The sequence below is a fragment of the Dendropsophus ebraccatus genome, chromosome 12, assembly GCF_027789765.1.
Source record: "Dendropsophus ebraccatus isolate aDenEbr1 chromosome 12, aDenEbr1.pat, whole genome shotgun sequence".
Taxonomy (NCBI): domain Eukaryota; kingdom Metazoa; phylum Chordata; class Amphibia; order Anura; family Hylidae; genus Dendropsophus; species Dendropsophus ebraccatus.
In genome coordinates, this window is record NC_091465.1 from 30,539,540 (window position 1) to 30,552,681 (window position 13,142).

Sequence of the window (13,142 nt, forward strand, 5' to 3'; positions counted from 1 at the left end):
TATTATGTAACTCACTTGGATCCCTTTGCTGGCTTGAGTTCAAGCTTCTTCTCAAGGTGAACAAACAGGTCTTTAATGCAGAATGTGACTAGTGCATTGAAAACTATAAGAAAGAAAACACATGTTAATGACATTGATTATCCAATGAGAACGGCTCCTGGCAATGGTGGGATATATTAGGCAGCAAGTTAATAGTCAGCTCTTGAAGTTTTTTTTTTTTTTTTAGAAGCAGGAAAAAAAATGGGAAAGTGTGAGGATTTAAGCGACCATGACAAGGACCAAAAAAATTGAAGACTGGACAACCGGGTCAAATGATCTCCAAAAACGGCAGATCGGGTAGGGTGTACCCAGTATTCAGGAGTTAATGCTAGCCTGTCCGATTCCAGTCTGACACTAGTACAGCCTGCCTGAGGAAGATTTAAAGGGGTGCTTAATTTTTTTTTATTATTATTTAAAGGGACTCTGTACCTACAATCTGACCCAGAGCGCAGCTCTGGAGTTCCTGACACAAATTAATGTATAAATAAAAAGAATGTACATTTATTTTAAGGAGCTTAGAAGTACTATAACTTTATTAAAGAAATGTATTAAAGTGACTCTGTACCCATAATCTGCCCCCCACATACCGCTTGTACCTTCTAATAGCTGCTTTTAACCCCTTCGGGACCAATTTTCGTTTTTGCATTTTCGTTTTTTCCTCCTTGTGTTTAAAAGGCCATAGCACTTGCATTTTTCCACCTAGAGACCCACATGAGCCCTTATTTTTTGCATCACTAATTGTACTTTGCAATGACAGGCTGAATTTTTGCATAAAGTACACTGCAAAACCAGAAAAAAAAATTCAAAGTGTGGTGAAATGGAAAAAAAAACGCATTTCTTTTATTTGGGGGGACTGTGTTTTTACGCCATTCGCCCTGGGGTAAAACTAACTTGTTATGCATGTTCCTCAAGTCGTTACGATTAAAACGATATATAACATGTATAACTTATATTGTATCTGAAGGCCTGTAAAAAATTCAAACCATTGTTTACAAATATACGTCCCTTAAAATCGCTCTATTCCCAGGCTTATAACGCTTTTATCCTTTGGTCTATGGGGCTGTGTGCGGTGTCATTTTTTTGCGCCATGATGTTTACTTTCTATTGATACCTAGATTGCGCATATACGACTTTTTGATCGCTTTTTATTAAATTTTTTCTGGATTTGATGCGACCAAAAATGAGCAAATTTGCACTTTGGGATTTTTTTGCGCTGACGCCATTTACCGTGCGAGATCAGGAATGTGATTAATTAATAGTTTGGGCGATTACGCACGCGGCGATAGCAAACATGTTTATTTATTTGTTCATTTATTTACTTTTATTTATAACCTGGGAAAAGGGGGGTGATTCTGACTTTTATTAGGGGAGGGGGATTTTTACTTATAACAATACTTTTTTTTTTACTTTTACACTTATACTAGAAGCCCCCCTAGGGGACTTCTAGTATATACACTTGGATCTCTCATAGAGATCTCTGCAGCATAGATATGCTGCAGAGATCCATGAGATAGGCACTCGTTTGCTTTCGGCTGCTGCAGCCGGAAGTAAACGAGTGCTGAGCCAGGGACGGCGCCATCTTGGAGCGGTCCCCGGCCGGCTTCAGAAACGGAGATCGCTCCTCTGGGACAACGTCCCGGAGGAGCGATCTCCGCCACTAGACACCAGGGATAAGCTGAATCCGGTAATCGGATGCAGCTGTCATGTTTGACAGCTGCATCTGATTACTGTATTAGCGGGCACGGCGATCGGACCGTGCCCGCTAATACCGGCGGTCCCGGGCTACAAGCGGCACCCGGGACCCCCGCGGTTCAGAGCGGAGTCGCCGCGCGGCCCCGCTCTGAACGCCCGCACCCACTCGAGGACGTACAGTTACGTCCTCGTGCGGGAAAGGGTTAATCCAAGATCTGTCCTGGGGTCCGTTCAGCAGGTGATGCAGTTATTGTCCTAAAAAATACTTTAAAACTTGCAGCTCTGCGCCAAATTGGCGTGGCCTAGAGTGTCTATGCCATAGGCTTGCACCGCCCCTCCTTCCTGCCCTATTTACCATTAGGAATGCCCCTGGGCAGGTTTTTTTTTCTATTCATCACTTGTCTGAAAACTGCACAGGTGCCTTAACAATCCAGCCCATGTGCAGTGTTCAGACAGGTGATGAATAGGAGAAATCCTACCCAGGGGCAGTCCTAATGATGTAGAGGGCAGGGAGGAGGGATGGAGGGGCTGGTGCAAGTGTAATGCACAGACACTCTAGGCCACTCCAATTTGACACAGGGCTGCAAGTTTAAAAGTTGTTTTTTAGGACAATAACAGCATCACCTGCCGAGCGGAACCCAGGACAGATCTTGGATTAAAAGCAGCTATAAGAAGGTACAAGTGGTTTGTGGGGGGCAGATTGTGGGTACAGAGTCACTTTAATACATTTCTTTAATAAAGTTATAGTACTTCTTAGCTCCATAAAATAAATGTACATTCTTTTTATTTATACATTAATTTGTGTCAGGAACTCCAGAGCTGCGCTCTTATCCATAACTCCATGTAATAAAGACATTGCTCCATGTAATAAAGACACTGATCACCTGGGGGGCCAATCAATCTTCGGCTGATCATTGTCTTTCAACAGTCTTGAAAATCAACGCCAGCTGTGCATCGCTGCGTGTAAGGGTGCGCTCCGACCACGGAATTCTTTTAGATAACTTTCCACAGATTCCGCTGATCGCTCCTGCTTCAATCTCCGCCCGTCCTATGGACTCCATTCTATGGTCAGGTAGATTCTGCCGTCTGCACAAAGAATTGACATGTCCATTCTTTGGGCAGACGGCAGAATCTGCCTGACTACAGAATAGAGTCTATAGGATGGGCGGAAAGTGAAGCTGAAGCATGCAGGGGCGAGTGGCGCAATCCGAGGAAAGTTATCCAAAAGAATTCCGTAGTCTAGAAGCACCTTAATAGTAAAGCATGGCCAATGGCTGATGACGGGGTAAAGAAAGTAATAAATATGTACAGTAAAGTAATAATAATAATTTTTTGATCCCTTGCTGATTTTGTAAGTTTGCCCACTGACAACCGTCATCATTTTAACTGTGAGGAATAGCAAAAATTTATTTGCATTTTGTATAGAGGAATAAGTATTTGATCCCTCTGGTAAACAAGACTTAATACTTGGTGGCAAACCCCTTGTAAGCACAGCAGTCAGGCATTTTTGTAGTTGATGATGAGGTTTGCGCACATGTCAGCGGCCACTAAAGTGACAGGCCGCTAAGCCAATCACTGGCGGCATCGCTGTCCCGTCTCTGCCAGTACTGATGAAAAGTCAGGAGGACACTGGACACCATGGAGAGGTAAGTAAAACTTTGTTATTTTCTATATATGCAGCAAGGGCTGCATGGACATCGCTATTGATCAAGCGGTGATGCTGCTATCATCTTGGTACAAGATACTACACGGAACGGTCAGATCGTGTGGATTACAGACCTTAAAGCGACTCTGTACCCACAATCTGACCCCCCCAAACCACTTGTACCTTCTGATAGCTGCTTTTAATCCAAGATCTGTCCTGGGGTCCGTTCTGCAGGTGATGCAGTTATTGTCCTAAAAAAATACTTTTAAATTTAAAGCCCGTGCCAAACGGGAGTATCTGTGCCCTAACTTTGCACCACCCCTTTTGCACCACCCCTTTGTCCCTCCTCCCCACCCTCCTGATCATTAGGAATGCTCCAGGCAGATTACCTCCTATTCCTCACCTGTGTCAGCACGGCACATGGGCTGGATCGTTAAGGACCTGTGCAATGTTCAGCATGGAGTATATGTTCCAGTGGCATTCCTAATGATGAAGAGGGTGGGGAGGAGGGACGGAGGGGTTGTGCAAAGTTAGGACACGGACGGATACTCCCGTTTGGCACGGGCTTCAAGTTTTAAAGTATTTTTTTAGGACGATAACTGCATTACCTGCCGAACGGACCCCGAAGGTGCAAGTGGTTTGGGGGGGTCAGATTGTGGGTACAGAGTCGCTTTAAGTCAATGAGTGGTTTATTCATTCTTTTTTGATTAATTAATAAATAATTCATTGTGTTTTCTATAAATAGCAACATTTCTAAGGAACTTATTACTAAATGTGTAACCTTCTAGTTCTTACCTGAGGTGTCAGAAACCTTGAATTTACTGGGATCATCACTTTGTTCTCCTTGTGTGGTGGCCACAGCAGCTTTAAAGGCTTGAGCAATTTCATGGAAGAGTCGTGGCCGAAGATCAACCTAAGTAATGAATAGTAAAGATCAGTCTGGCCATGTAACATCACAGTGAACCTGTTCAGCATACGTATAAAGAAGTATAAACCAAAGGTAGGCTTAGATCTTTACTGATATGACAAAGGCCAGAAGAGCCTACTTTTCAGCTCCATCGGGCTGGTGTGCACCAGCATCCTTATGTATAGAAAGGCACTGCAGATTGCACTTTCCTTTACAGTAGGCCAAGGTACAATATACATTTTTTGCACTGTGGTCAGTCATCTTAGTATGCCACTATAAGGCTATACAGCTGGAGATGGGCTTACTTCTATAGTAAGTCTATCAAGCCCATCTCCAGTGGCAAGGAGAAAGATAGGCTTTTCTCCTGGCTTATTCTAGTGATCAGTGGGAATCTGAACACTCAGACCATGACAGATAAAACCTATGACAGGTCTCTGACAAGTTTTATGATAGTAACACATTAAGCATACTGACTGACTACTGGGACCTGTCCATGTCAGTGTCTTAGGGTGCGTTTCCACACAGGGATTTATCTGACAGATTTGTGAAGCCAAAGCCAGGAATGGATTTAAAAAGAGGAGAAATCTCAGTCTTTCCTTTATTACCTGTTTCCTGTTTATAGTCTGTTCCTGGCTTTGGCTTCAAAAATCTGTCAGATAAATCTCTCTGTGTAAATGCATCCTTACCTACTAACGTGGAGATTAGATATGAGCGCAAATTGAGCATGCTCGAGTCCAATCCTTTTGCATTTGATTATCGGTGGCTGAAAAAGTTGGATGCCGCCCTAGGGAAAACATGGACACAGCCATAGGTTGTATCCAAGTTTTCCGGACTCCCTAGGGACACCGGACTCTAGAAGACACCAAGCCTTATTATACCATATGCATTTATATATATATATATATATATATAAGGTGCTTCCCACCTTGACTTCTGATTTCCATGCCTGCACCATTTTCAAGGTGACGAGAATCTGATCAGACTTTTTCTTTTTCTTGTCTTGTTTACCCTTTTTCTCTTCATCGTCGTCATCATCATCATCACTACTCATTTCCTAAAACACAAAGTAAAAAGTTACAACCATACAGACATGCTGCATTTTTTCAAACATGGAAGAAAAACTGGCCACTGTGTGTCAGCCCCCAAGATAAAGGATGTTGTAGGGGAAATAATATAGCTGTTGTGTGTTGGTGTATTTAGCTATGTTATCCACAGGTTGGAGGCCACTGATTTAGACTATTTTAAGCTGGTGCAAGATGCAGTTGGATGCCAAATGTGTGGGATGCCACATACTAGGCAGTGACTGATACAACTCTACTAACCTGTAGGTGGTCAGGCAGCTGGTGAAGCCCACCGTCTTCATCAGAAGAGTCCGAGTCATTGAAGTTTAGAAGACTTTTGTCATTATCTTTGAGGAATTTGTAGAACTCCGGGTCTTTTTCTTGAAGGCGAGAGAGTTGGTCTTTGTGCTCGGAGGCTTTGCCTTTAGTTTTCTTAACTTTTCTTTATAAAAAGAGAAACATTTGTAATATTTTTTCACGTAACATTTTTTTTTGTATCAAGCATTCAATTGTAAAGGATGTCAAGATGTAAAAAAAAAAATGTAAATACATAATATAGTAATCAAATGAAATGGTAAGTTAGGGTAGAAAATGGTTATGAAGAACAAGAAAGTAGAAGGTAGAGAGCCATACATGCAGATCCAAGGTACAGGAGAGGCAGCTACATGATATAGAAACTGTGCAAACACCAGGTCAGCTAAAGCTTTGGCTGTCCAGGCATGATGGGAATTGTAGTTTTGAAACAGCTGGAAGGCCATTCCTCGGAACGCTGGGGGTTGCATAGCATTAGTATGGCCATAATCACCATGTAGCCCCAGCCCACACACATTCTCTATATTTTTTATAATTCCCATTTCTATAGGAGAGAACAGTGAGAAACAGGACAACATGATAAACTTCACCGGGGGTAACTATAGTTTTTACTGGAGTGTCCCTTTAAAGGGTTATGCCCATCTAGTAATTTATGGAATATTCACAAGATACAATATTAAGCTATGTTCACACTACGTATCAGACCGGCCGTTCCGTGACCCCGCCCGGGTCACGGAACGGCCGGTCTGTGCCCGGATCATCGCGGTTGGTACTTAAGTATCGTGCAGTATATGTAGAAATTACATGTAAAAAATAACAGGGCCCTTCGTGTGCCTTCGGCACAAAATTCTGCGAAATTGGAGCCCGCCTGATCTACTAAATTGAGGGAAATACCACTATATGTGCATTTCCCATAATTAGGCTATATTAGGAATTTGTTTAACTTTGCTTATGAAATAAAATATTAAAAAATAGATTTGCCGGAGACGTCATTTAATACGTAACTCTGGATAAATTCAATAACCCCAGGGGTCTTCTTGTTAACCAAGATGATTTATTTCCATATTTCACAAGAAGGACACTTATTATCTAGGTTAGGTGATAACAGTCTGATCAACAGGTTCTAACTATTTAGACCCCCCCCCAGTATAACTAGGGTCCCATGCAACCTGGTCGAATAAAGACGCAATCAAGTATGCATGGGACTGCTCCAATAAACGCTATGGGCCTGATGAGGAGGGCGAAGCTCTGTAGCTGGCCATCTTTGTTAGTCCCATACTGCCAAATAGAGCGACTGCTTTTATGCATATTCCATCATTAGATTATTAAATGTATATGGAATCACACCAAGCTCCTTTGTTCATATTTAAAGGTGAAAACACCCAATATAATATATACTAATCCCCGATTAGGATGGCTATAGTGGCGACAGTAAATACCTGGTCATTACTCAAGAGAACTTACTTCTCCTTCTTGACATTTTCATCTGCTTTCTTCTTCTTCAGAGCTTTTACTTTCTTGGTTTTTGTTTCTCTCTCAGATACATCACCATTGACCACTTCCTCCTCCCCTGCAGAGTCACTGCCGGAATCAAAACCTGTCGTGAGGAACTCGTCAACGTTCAGCTTGGCAAGTTTTCTATATGGAAGAGAAAAGGCTGGCTTATATATACAGCATTTATGTTTGGCAACAAAAACTAAAGAAAAAGAAATTCCATAAAATAAGACTCTCAAAATGTTGCAAAGCTACAACTCATGGCAAGCCTGGAAAGCCAACAGCATGCTGGGAGTTGTAGTTTTGCAACAGCTGGAGAACAAGAGGTTGGAGACCAATGTTTTAGACCACAGGTGTCAAACTCAGGCCCTCCAGCTGTAACAAAACTACAATGTCCATCATGCCTGGACTGCAAAAGCTAAAGCTGACACCGCTGTTTTAGACAATTCTCTGCATGTGAAGATCTGTGGATCTGCTATGGGTACATAACAAAATACACAGTCCTATTTAGGGGGGTGGGGGGGTCATGTATATAGTTTTTCCTCTGTTTTACTAGAAATAAAAAAAAAAATAAGTCATTTTAAATTATATTTTATATTGTCATTTTTGAACCTAACAACTTTACTTTTCAATATATCGTTTTTTTCCCCCATCTTTTCACAATTTTTATTTACCCCACATATTATTTGATATGGCATCAAAGAAAGCCTTGAAAAAGGCCATCTAGCATCTCTGACAACTGAACAGCACCCCATGATCGCTCTTGGTGGCACTCTGCTGAGGCTAAGCACCATACTCCCTGACTCATACAGCAGATGTCAACAAAGGGTTAAAGGGGTACTCCGGGTCGGGGGGTATTTTTGAGGATCGCCAGGGAGGGGGTGGAAATTGAAGCCGGAGGTCACTTCCAGCGCCGGTGCCCAGATTGCGCCACCCGGTACTCCCGTCCCACGGCCGCTTCCTGGTCAGAGCTGCCGCATGAGACGTCACGTCTCAAGGCAGCTTTGCCAATCAGCGGCCGTAGCGGGGTCCTGACCAGGAAGCGGCTGTGGGACGAGAGTACCAGGCAGGGCGATTCTGGTACCGGCGCTGGAACGGGGGAGGTAAGTGACCACCCCCTCCTCTGTGATCCTCAAAAATAACCCCCAACCTGAAGTACCCCTTTAATTTGTCTATTGAACTCAATGGGGAAAATCGGCCAAAAAATCTTTGCTTGTTCTTGTTTGTCAAATACTGTTTCATGCTGCCTAAACTAAAATTAGCATGAAACAGGCTCCATCTAGGTTAGATCTGAATTAGAGATGAGTACATTTACATTATTGGGCCAAGATCACTCGCTGTATTTCTTAGTAAAACAATGGCCGATGTTAACTAACAGTACTAGATTGCATTGAAGTGTATAGAACAATGGCCATAGTGTATACACTACGGCCACAAAAAAAAAAAAAAATGACAGGTCTATTTTCTACGGCCGCGGCTCAGTGAACAGCGGACATAGAAAATAGTCTGTATGGAACCTTACATGGTCAATGGTAAATTGAAGTGCAGGCAGACATAAATGTGCCTTCACTCCAATTAAAATCAAATGATGACGTGGCCATATCAAACAACGGCCGATGTTCATACGCAGTGTAAACATGGCCTTAACGTAGCAAAGCACTTTGTTGGCTTGTCAGCCGGCTGCCTTTAAACATTGTGCCGTTCCTCCCAAAGTGCTTGGAAAAGCTGGATACAGTCCTGGAAAACTGGGAGAAGTTTCTCAGGACTAGATCCAGCTATTCCTGGCACCTGGAGTACAGCAGCATGGAGTTCAAAGGCAGCCGGCTGACAAGCCAACAAAGTGCTTTGCTACGTTAAGGCCGGGTTCACACACAGTATGACGCAGCCATGTCACAGAACGGCCGATGATAGTAAAGCTCATCCTGGTCTGTACTGCAGTACCATCCAGATGAACTTCATTTCTTTAGAATTAGGATGCGGGGGCATTCCGGTGTGCCCACACTCCAATTACCCATAGCCGACAAGGTAGAGTGCAGCTGGAGCCGCACTTTACCTTGTCTGCTCTGTCAAGCTATTTATTGAATATAAAAAGGGGAGATACAGCTCACCATGAAGCAGGTAGGGTGACAGGAGGCAGGATTTAGCAGAGGAGGGTGCTCGATCTTCAAGGCGTTGGCCGGACGCCGCATGCAAGGTATAGCTGAAAGGAAGTGGTGTGGAAGACGGCACTCCTGGACGTAGATACTAAAATTTAACTTTTATTCGTGCATATTAAAATATTTTGGTGAGCATAGCAGGACCTACGCGTTTCGCGCTACTGCGCTTAATCATGGTCTGATTTTAGTATCTACGTCCAGGAGTGCCGTCTTCCACACCACTTCCTTTCAGCTATTTATTGAATAGCGGCCGCACAAAACCACACAAGGAATCCTGGCTGGAGTGTATACAGTGTATACATTCCGGCTTGGATTCCATTGAGATGAATGTGATCAGCAATTTCATTAAATAATGGCCGTGGTTGAAAACCTGCAACTACGACTGTTGTTTAATGAAATTTTATGTAGTGTGAACTAAGCCTAATACGGTAAATTCACTCATCCCGATTTGCGGTCTATCTTCATTTGCTTTCCTTTGCAACAATACAGCACTATTCCCCTGTGTGATGTATATGGGATATTGTGATATCTATGGCTGTATATAACAGGCCAAAGTCACTATGTAATGTATATGGGATATGGAGATATCTACAACTATATATACCAGGCCAAAGTCGCTGCGTGATGTATATGGTATATGGCGATATCTATGGCTGTATATACCAGGCCAAAGTCACTGCGTGATGTATATGGGATATGGTGATATCTATGGCTGTATATACCAGGCCAAAGTCACTGCGTGATGTATATGGGATATGGCGATACCTACGACTGTATATACCAGGCCAAAGTCACTGTGTGATGTATATGGTATATGGCGATACCTACCACTGTATATACCAGGCCAAAGTCACTGTGTGATGTATATGGGATATGGTGATATCTATGGCTGTATATACCAGGCCAAAGTCACTGTGTGATGTATATGGCTGTATATACCAGGCCAAAGTCACTGTGTGATGTATATGGGATATGGCGATATCTATGGCTGTATATAACAGGCCAAAGTCACTATGTAATGTATATGGGATATGGAGATATCTACAACTGTATATACCAGGCCAAAGTTGCTGCGTGATGTATATGGTATATGGCGATATCTATGGCTGTATATACCAGGCCAAAGTCACTGTGTGATGTATATGGGATATGGTGATATCTATGGCTGTATATACCAGGCCAAAGTCACTGCGTGATGTATATGGGATATGGCGATACCTACGACTGTATATACCAGGCCAAAGTCACTGTGTGATGTATATGGTATATGGCGATACCTACGACTGTATATACCAGGCCAAAGTCACTGTGTGATGTATATGGGATATGGTGATATCTATGGCTGTATATACCAGGCCAAAGTCACTGTGTGATGTATATGGTATATGGTGATATCTATGGCTGTATATACCAGGCCAAAGTCACTGTGTGATGTATATGGCTGTATATACCAGGCCAAAGTCACTGTGTGATGTATATGGGATATGGCGATATCTATGGCTGTATATAACAGGCCAAAGTCACTATGTAATGTATATGGGATATGGTGATATCTATGGCTGTATATACCAGGCCAAAGTCACTGCGTGATGTATATGGGATATGGTGATATCTACGACTGTATATACCAGGCCAAAGTCACTGTGTGATGTATATGGGATATGGTGATATCTATGGCTGTATATACCAGGCCAAAGTCACTGTGTGATGTATATGGTATATGGCGATATCTATGGCTGTATATACCAGGCCAAAGTCACTGTGTGATGTATATGGGATATGGCGATACCTACGACTGTATATACCAGGCCAAAGTCACTGTGTGATCTATATGGGATATGGCGATACCTACGACTGTATATACCAGGCCAAAGTCACTGTGTGATCTATATGGGATATGGCGATACCTACGACTGTATATACCAGGCCAAAGTCACTGCATGATGTATATGGGATATGGCGATATCTATGGCTGTATATACCAGGCCAAAGTCACTGCATGATGTATATGGGATATGGCGATATCTATGGCTGTATATACCAGGCCAAAGTCACTGCGTGATGTATATGGGATATGGTGATATCTATGGCTGTATATACCAGGATAAAGTCACTGCATGATGTATATGGGATATGGCGATATCTATGGCTGTATATACCAGGATAAAGTCACTGCATGATGTATATGGGATATGGCGATATCTATGGCTGTATATACCAGGATAAAGTCACTGTGTGATGTATATGGGATATGGTGATATCTATGGCTGTATATACCAGGCCAAAGTCCCTGTGTGATGTATATGAGATATGGCGATATCTATGGCTGTATATCCCAAAGTCACCGCTCCCTGCCGGTGGGCACTGTGGCAGTAATATGTATGTGATGGGACTCCATAAGGCTGTGCTGCACATGCTGGGACTTGTAGTTCTATAGGAGCTGTAGAGAAGAGTATAATGCTACAATGCTGCATTCCCTACCCTGTGGCTCTTCACCTATAGCAAAACTACAAGTCCCAGCATGCCCGGGCAGTAGCAGAGTCACAGGATAGAAGGATATGCCAGAGGAAACTCCTCCACGTTGTGTGTCATCCACATGTCTGCTACGTGTCCCTTTAACAACACAGAACACACACACATATATCGGCCGATCTCTGCCAGATCGGCCAACCTCCACCTCAGCCCCCTGCGCTACTATGACAACAATATTCCCGTTTCTGACCGACTCTTACCTCTTCCCGGCGGCCGCCATGCTTATCTTCACGACCCACGTGCTCACTGGTAAGGACCTGCTGACGTCACGGGGCCACGTGATCGGCTCGAGTCATGTGACCATCGTGGCGATTTGCGCATGGTAGAGGCTGAACCTGCAGCAGCATAGTGAGGGGGGAAGCGAGAGGAGATAGGAATATAGGTGTCTGCTGGGGACAGGCGGGAGGGCAGTGATACATTTACATGGGACTGTAGGGAGGGGAGTGATAGTTACATGGGGCTGTATGCTAGAGGAGTGATATGCTAGAGGAGGCTGTAGGGGCGATATTATTTACATGGGACTGTATGTTAGAGGAGGCTGTAGGGGTGATATTATTTACATGTGACTGTATGTTAGAGGAGGCTGTAGGGGTGATATTATTTACATGTGACTGTATGTTAGAGGAGGCTGTAGGGGTGATATTATTTACATGGGACTGTATGTTAGAGGAGGCTGTAGGGGTGATATTATTTACATGGGACTGTATGTTAGAAAAGGCTGTATGTTGGAGGAGGCAGAGGGGAGTGATATTTACATGGGGCTGTATGTTGGAGGAGGCAGAGGGGAGTGATATTTACATGGGGCTGTATGTTGGAGGAGGCAGAGGGGAGTGATATTTACATGGGGCTGTATGTTGGAGGAGGCAGAGGGGAGTGACATTTACATGGGGCTGTATGTTGGAGGAGTCAGAGGGGAGTGATATTTACATGGGGCTGTATGTTGGAGGAGGCAGAGGGGAGTGATATTTACATGGGGCTGTATGTTGGAGGAGGCAGAGGGGAGTGATATTTACATGGGGCTGTATGTTGGAGGAGGCAGAGGGGAGTGACATTTACATGGGGCTGTATGTTGGAGGAGTCAGAGGGGAGTGATATTTACATGGGGCTGTATGTTGGAGGAGGCAGAGGGGAGTGACATTTACATGGGGCTGTATGTTGGAGGAGGCAGATGGGAGTGACATTTACATGGGGCTGTATGTTGGAGGAGGCAGATGGGAGTGATCAGTGGCGGATTATAATGTGGGCGGTTTGGGCGGCCGCCCGGGGCCAGAGACTCCGGGGGGGGCCCATGGCGTGCCGCCCAC

The 13,142-nt window shown here is 43.8% G+C and overlaps 1 protein-coding gene across 1 annotated transcript in view; it reads right to left on the bottom strand.

Annotated features, from left to right (window-relative positions):
- The window catches only part of NOC2L (NOC2 like nucleolar associated transcriptional repressor), an 86,080-nt gene extending 73,932 nt beyond the window's left edge, over positions 1–12,148 (bottom strand). Inside the window, exons 1-6 of the mRNA XM_069946493.1 lie at positions 12,039–12,148; positions 7,121–7,294; positions 5,606–5,786; positions 5,209–5,337; positions 4,172–4,289; positions 16–103 (exon numbers count right to left, since the gene is read on the bottom strand). Of these exons, the coding sequence (XP_069802594.1) occupies positions 16–103; positions 4,172–4,289; positions 5,209–5,337; positions 5,606–5,786; positions 7,121–7,294; positions 12,039–12,058 (710 nt within the window). The 5' untranslated portion in view covers positions 12,059–12,148. The remainder of the gene's footprint in view (positions 1–15; positions 104–4,171; positions 4,290–5,208; positions 5,338–5,605; positions 5,787–7,120; positions 7,295–12,038) is intronic.
- Between the last annotated feature and the right edge of the window lie 994 nt (positions 12,149–13,142).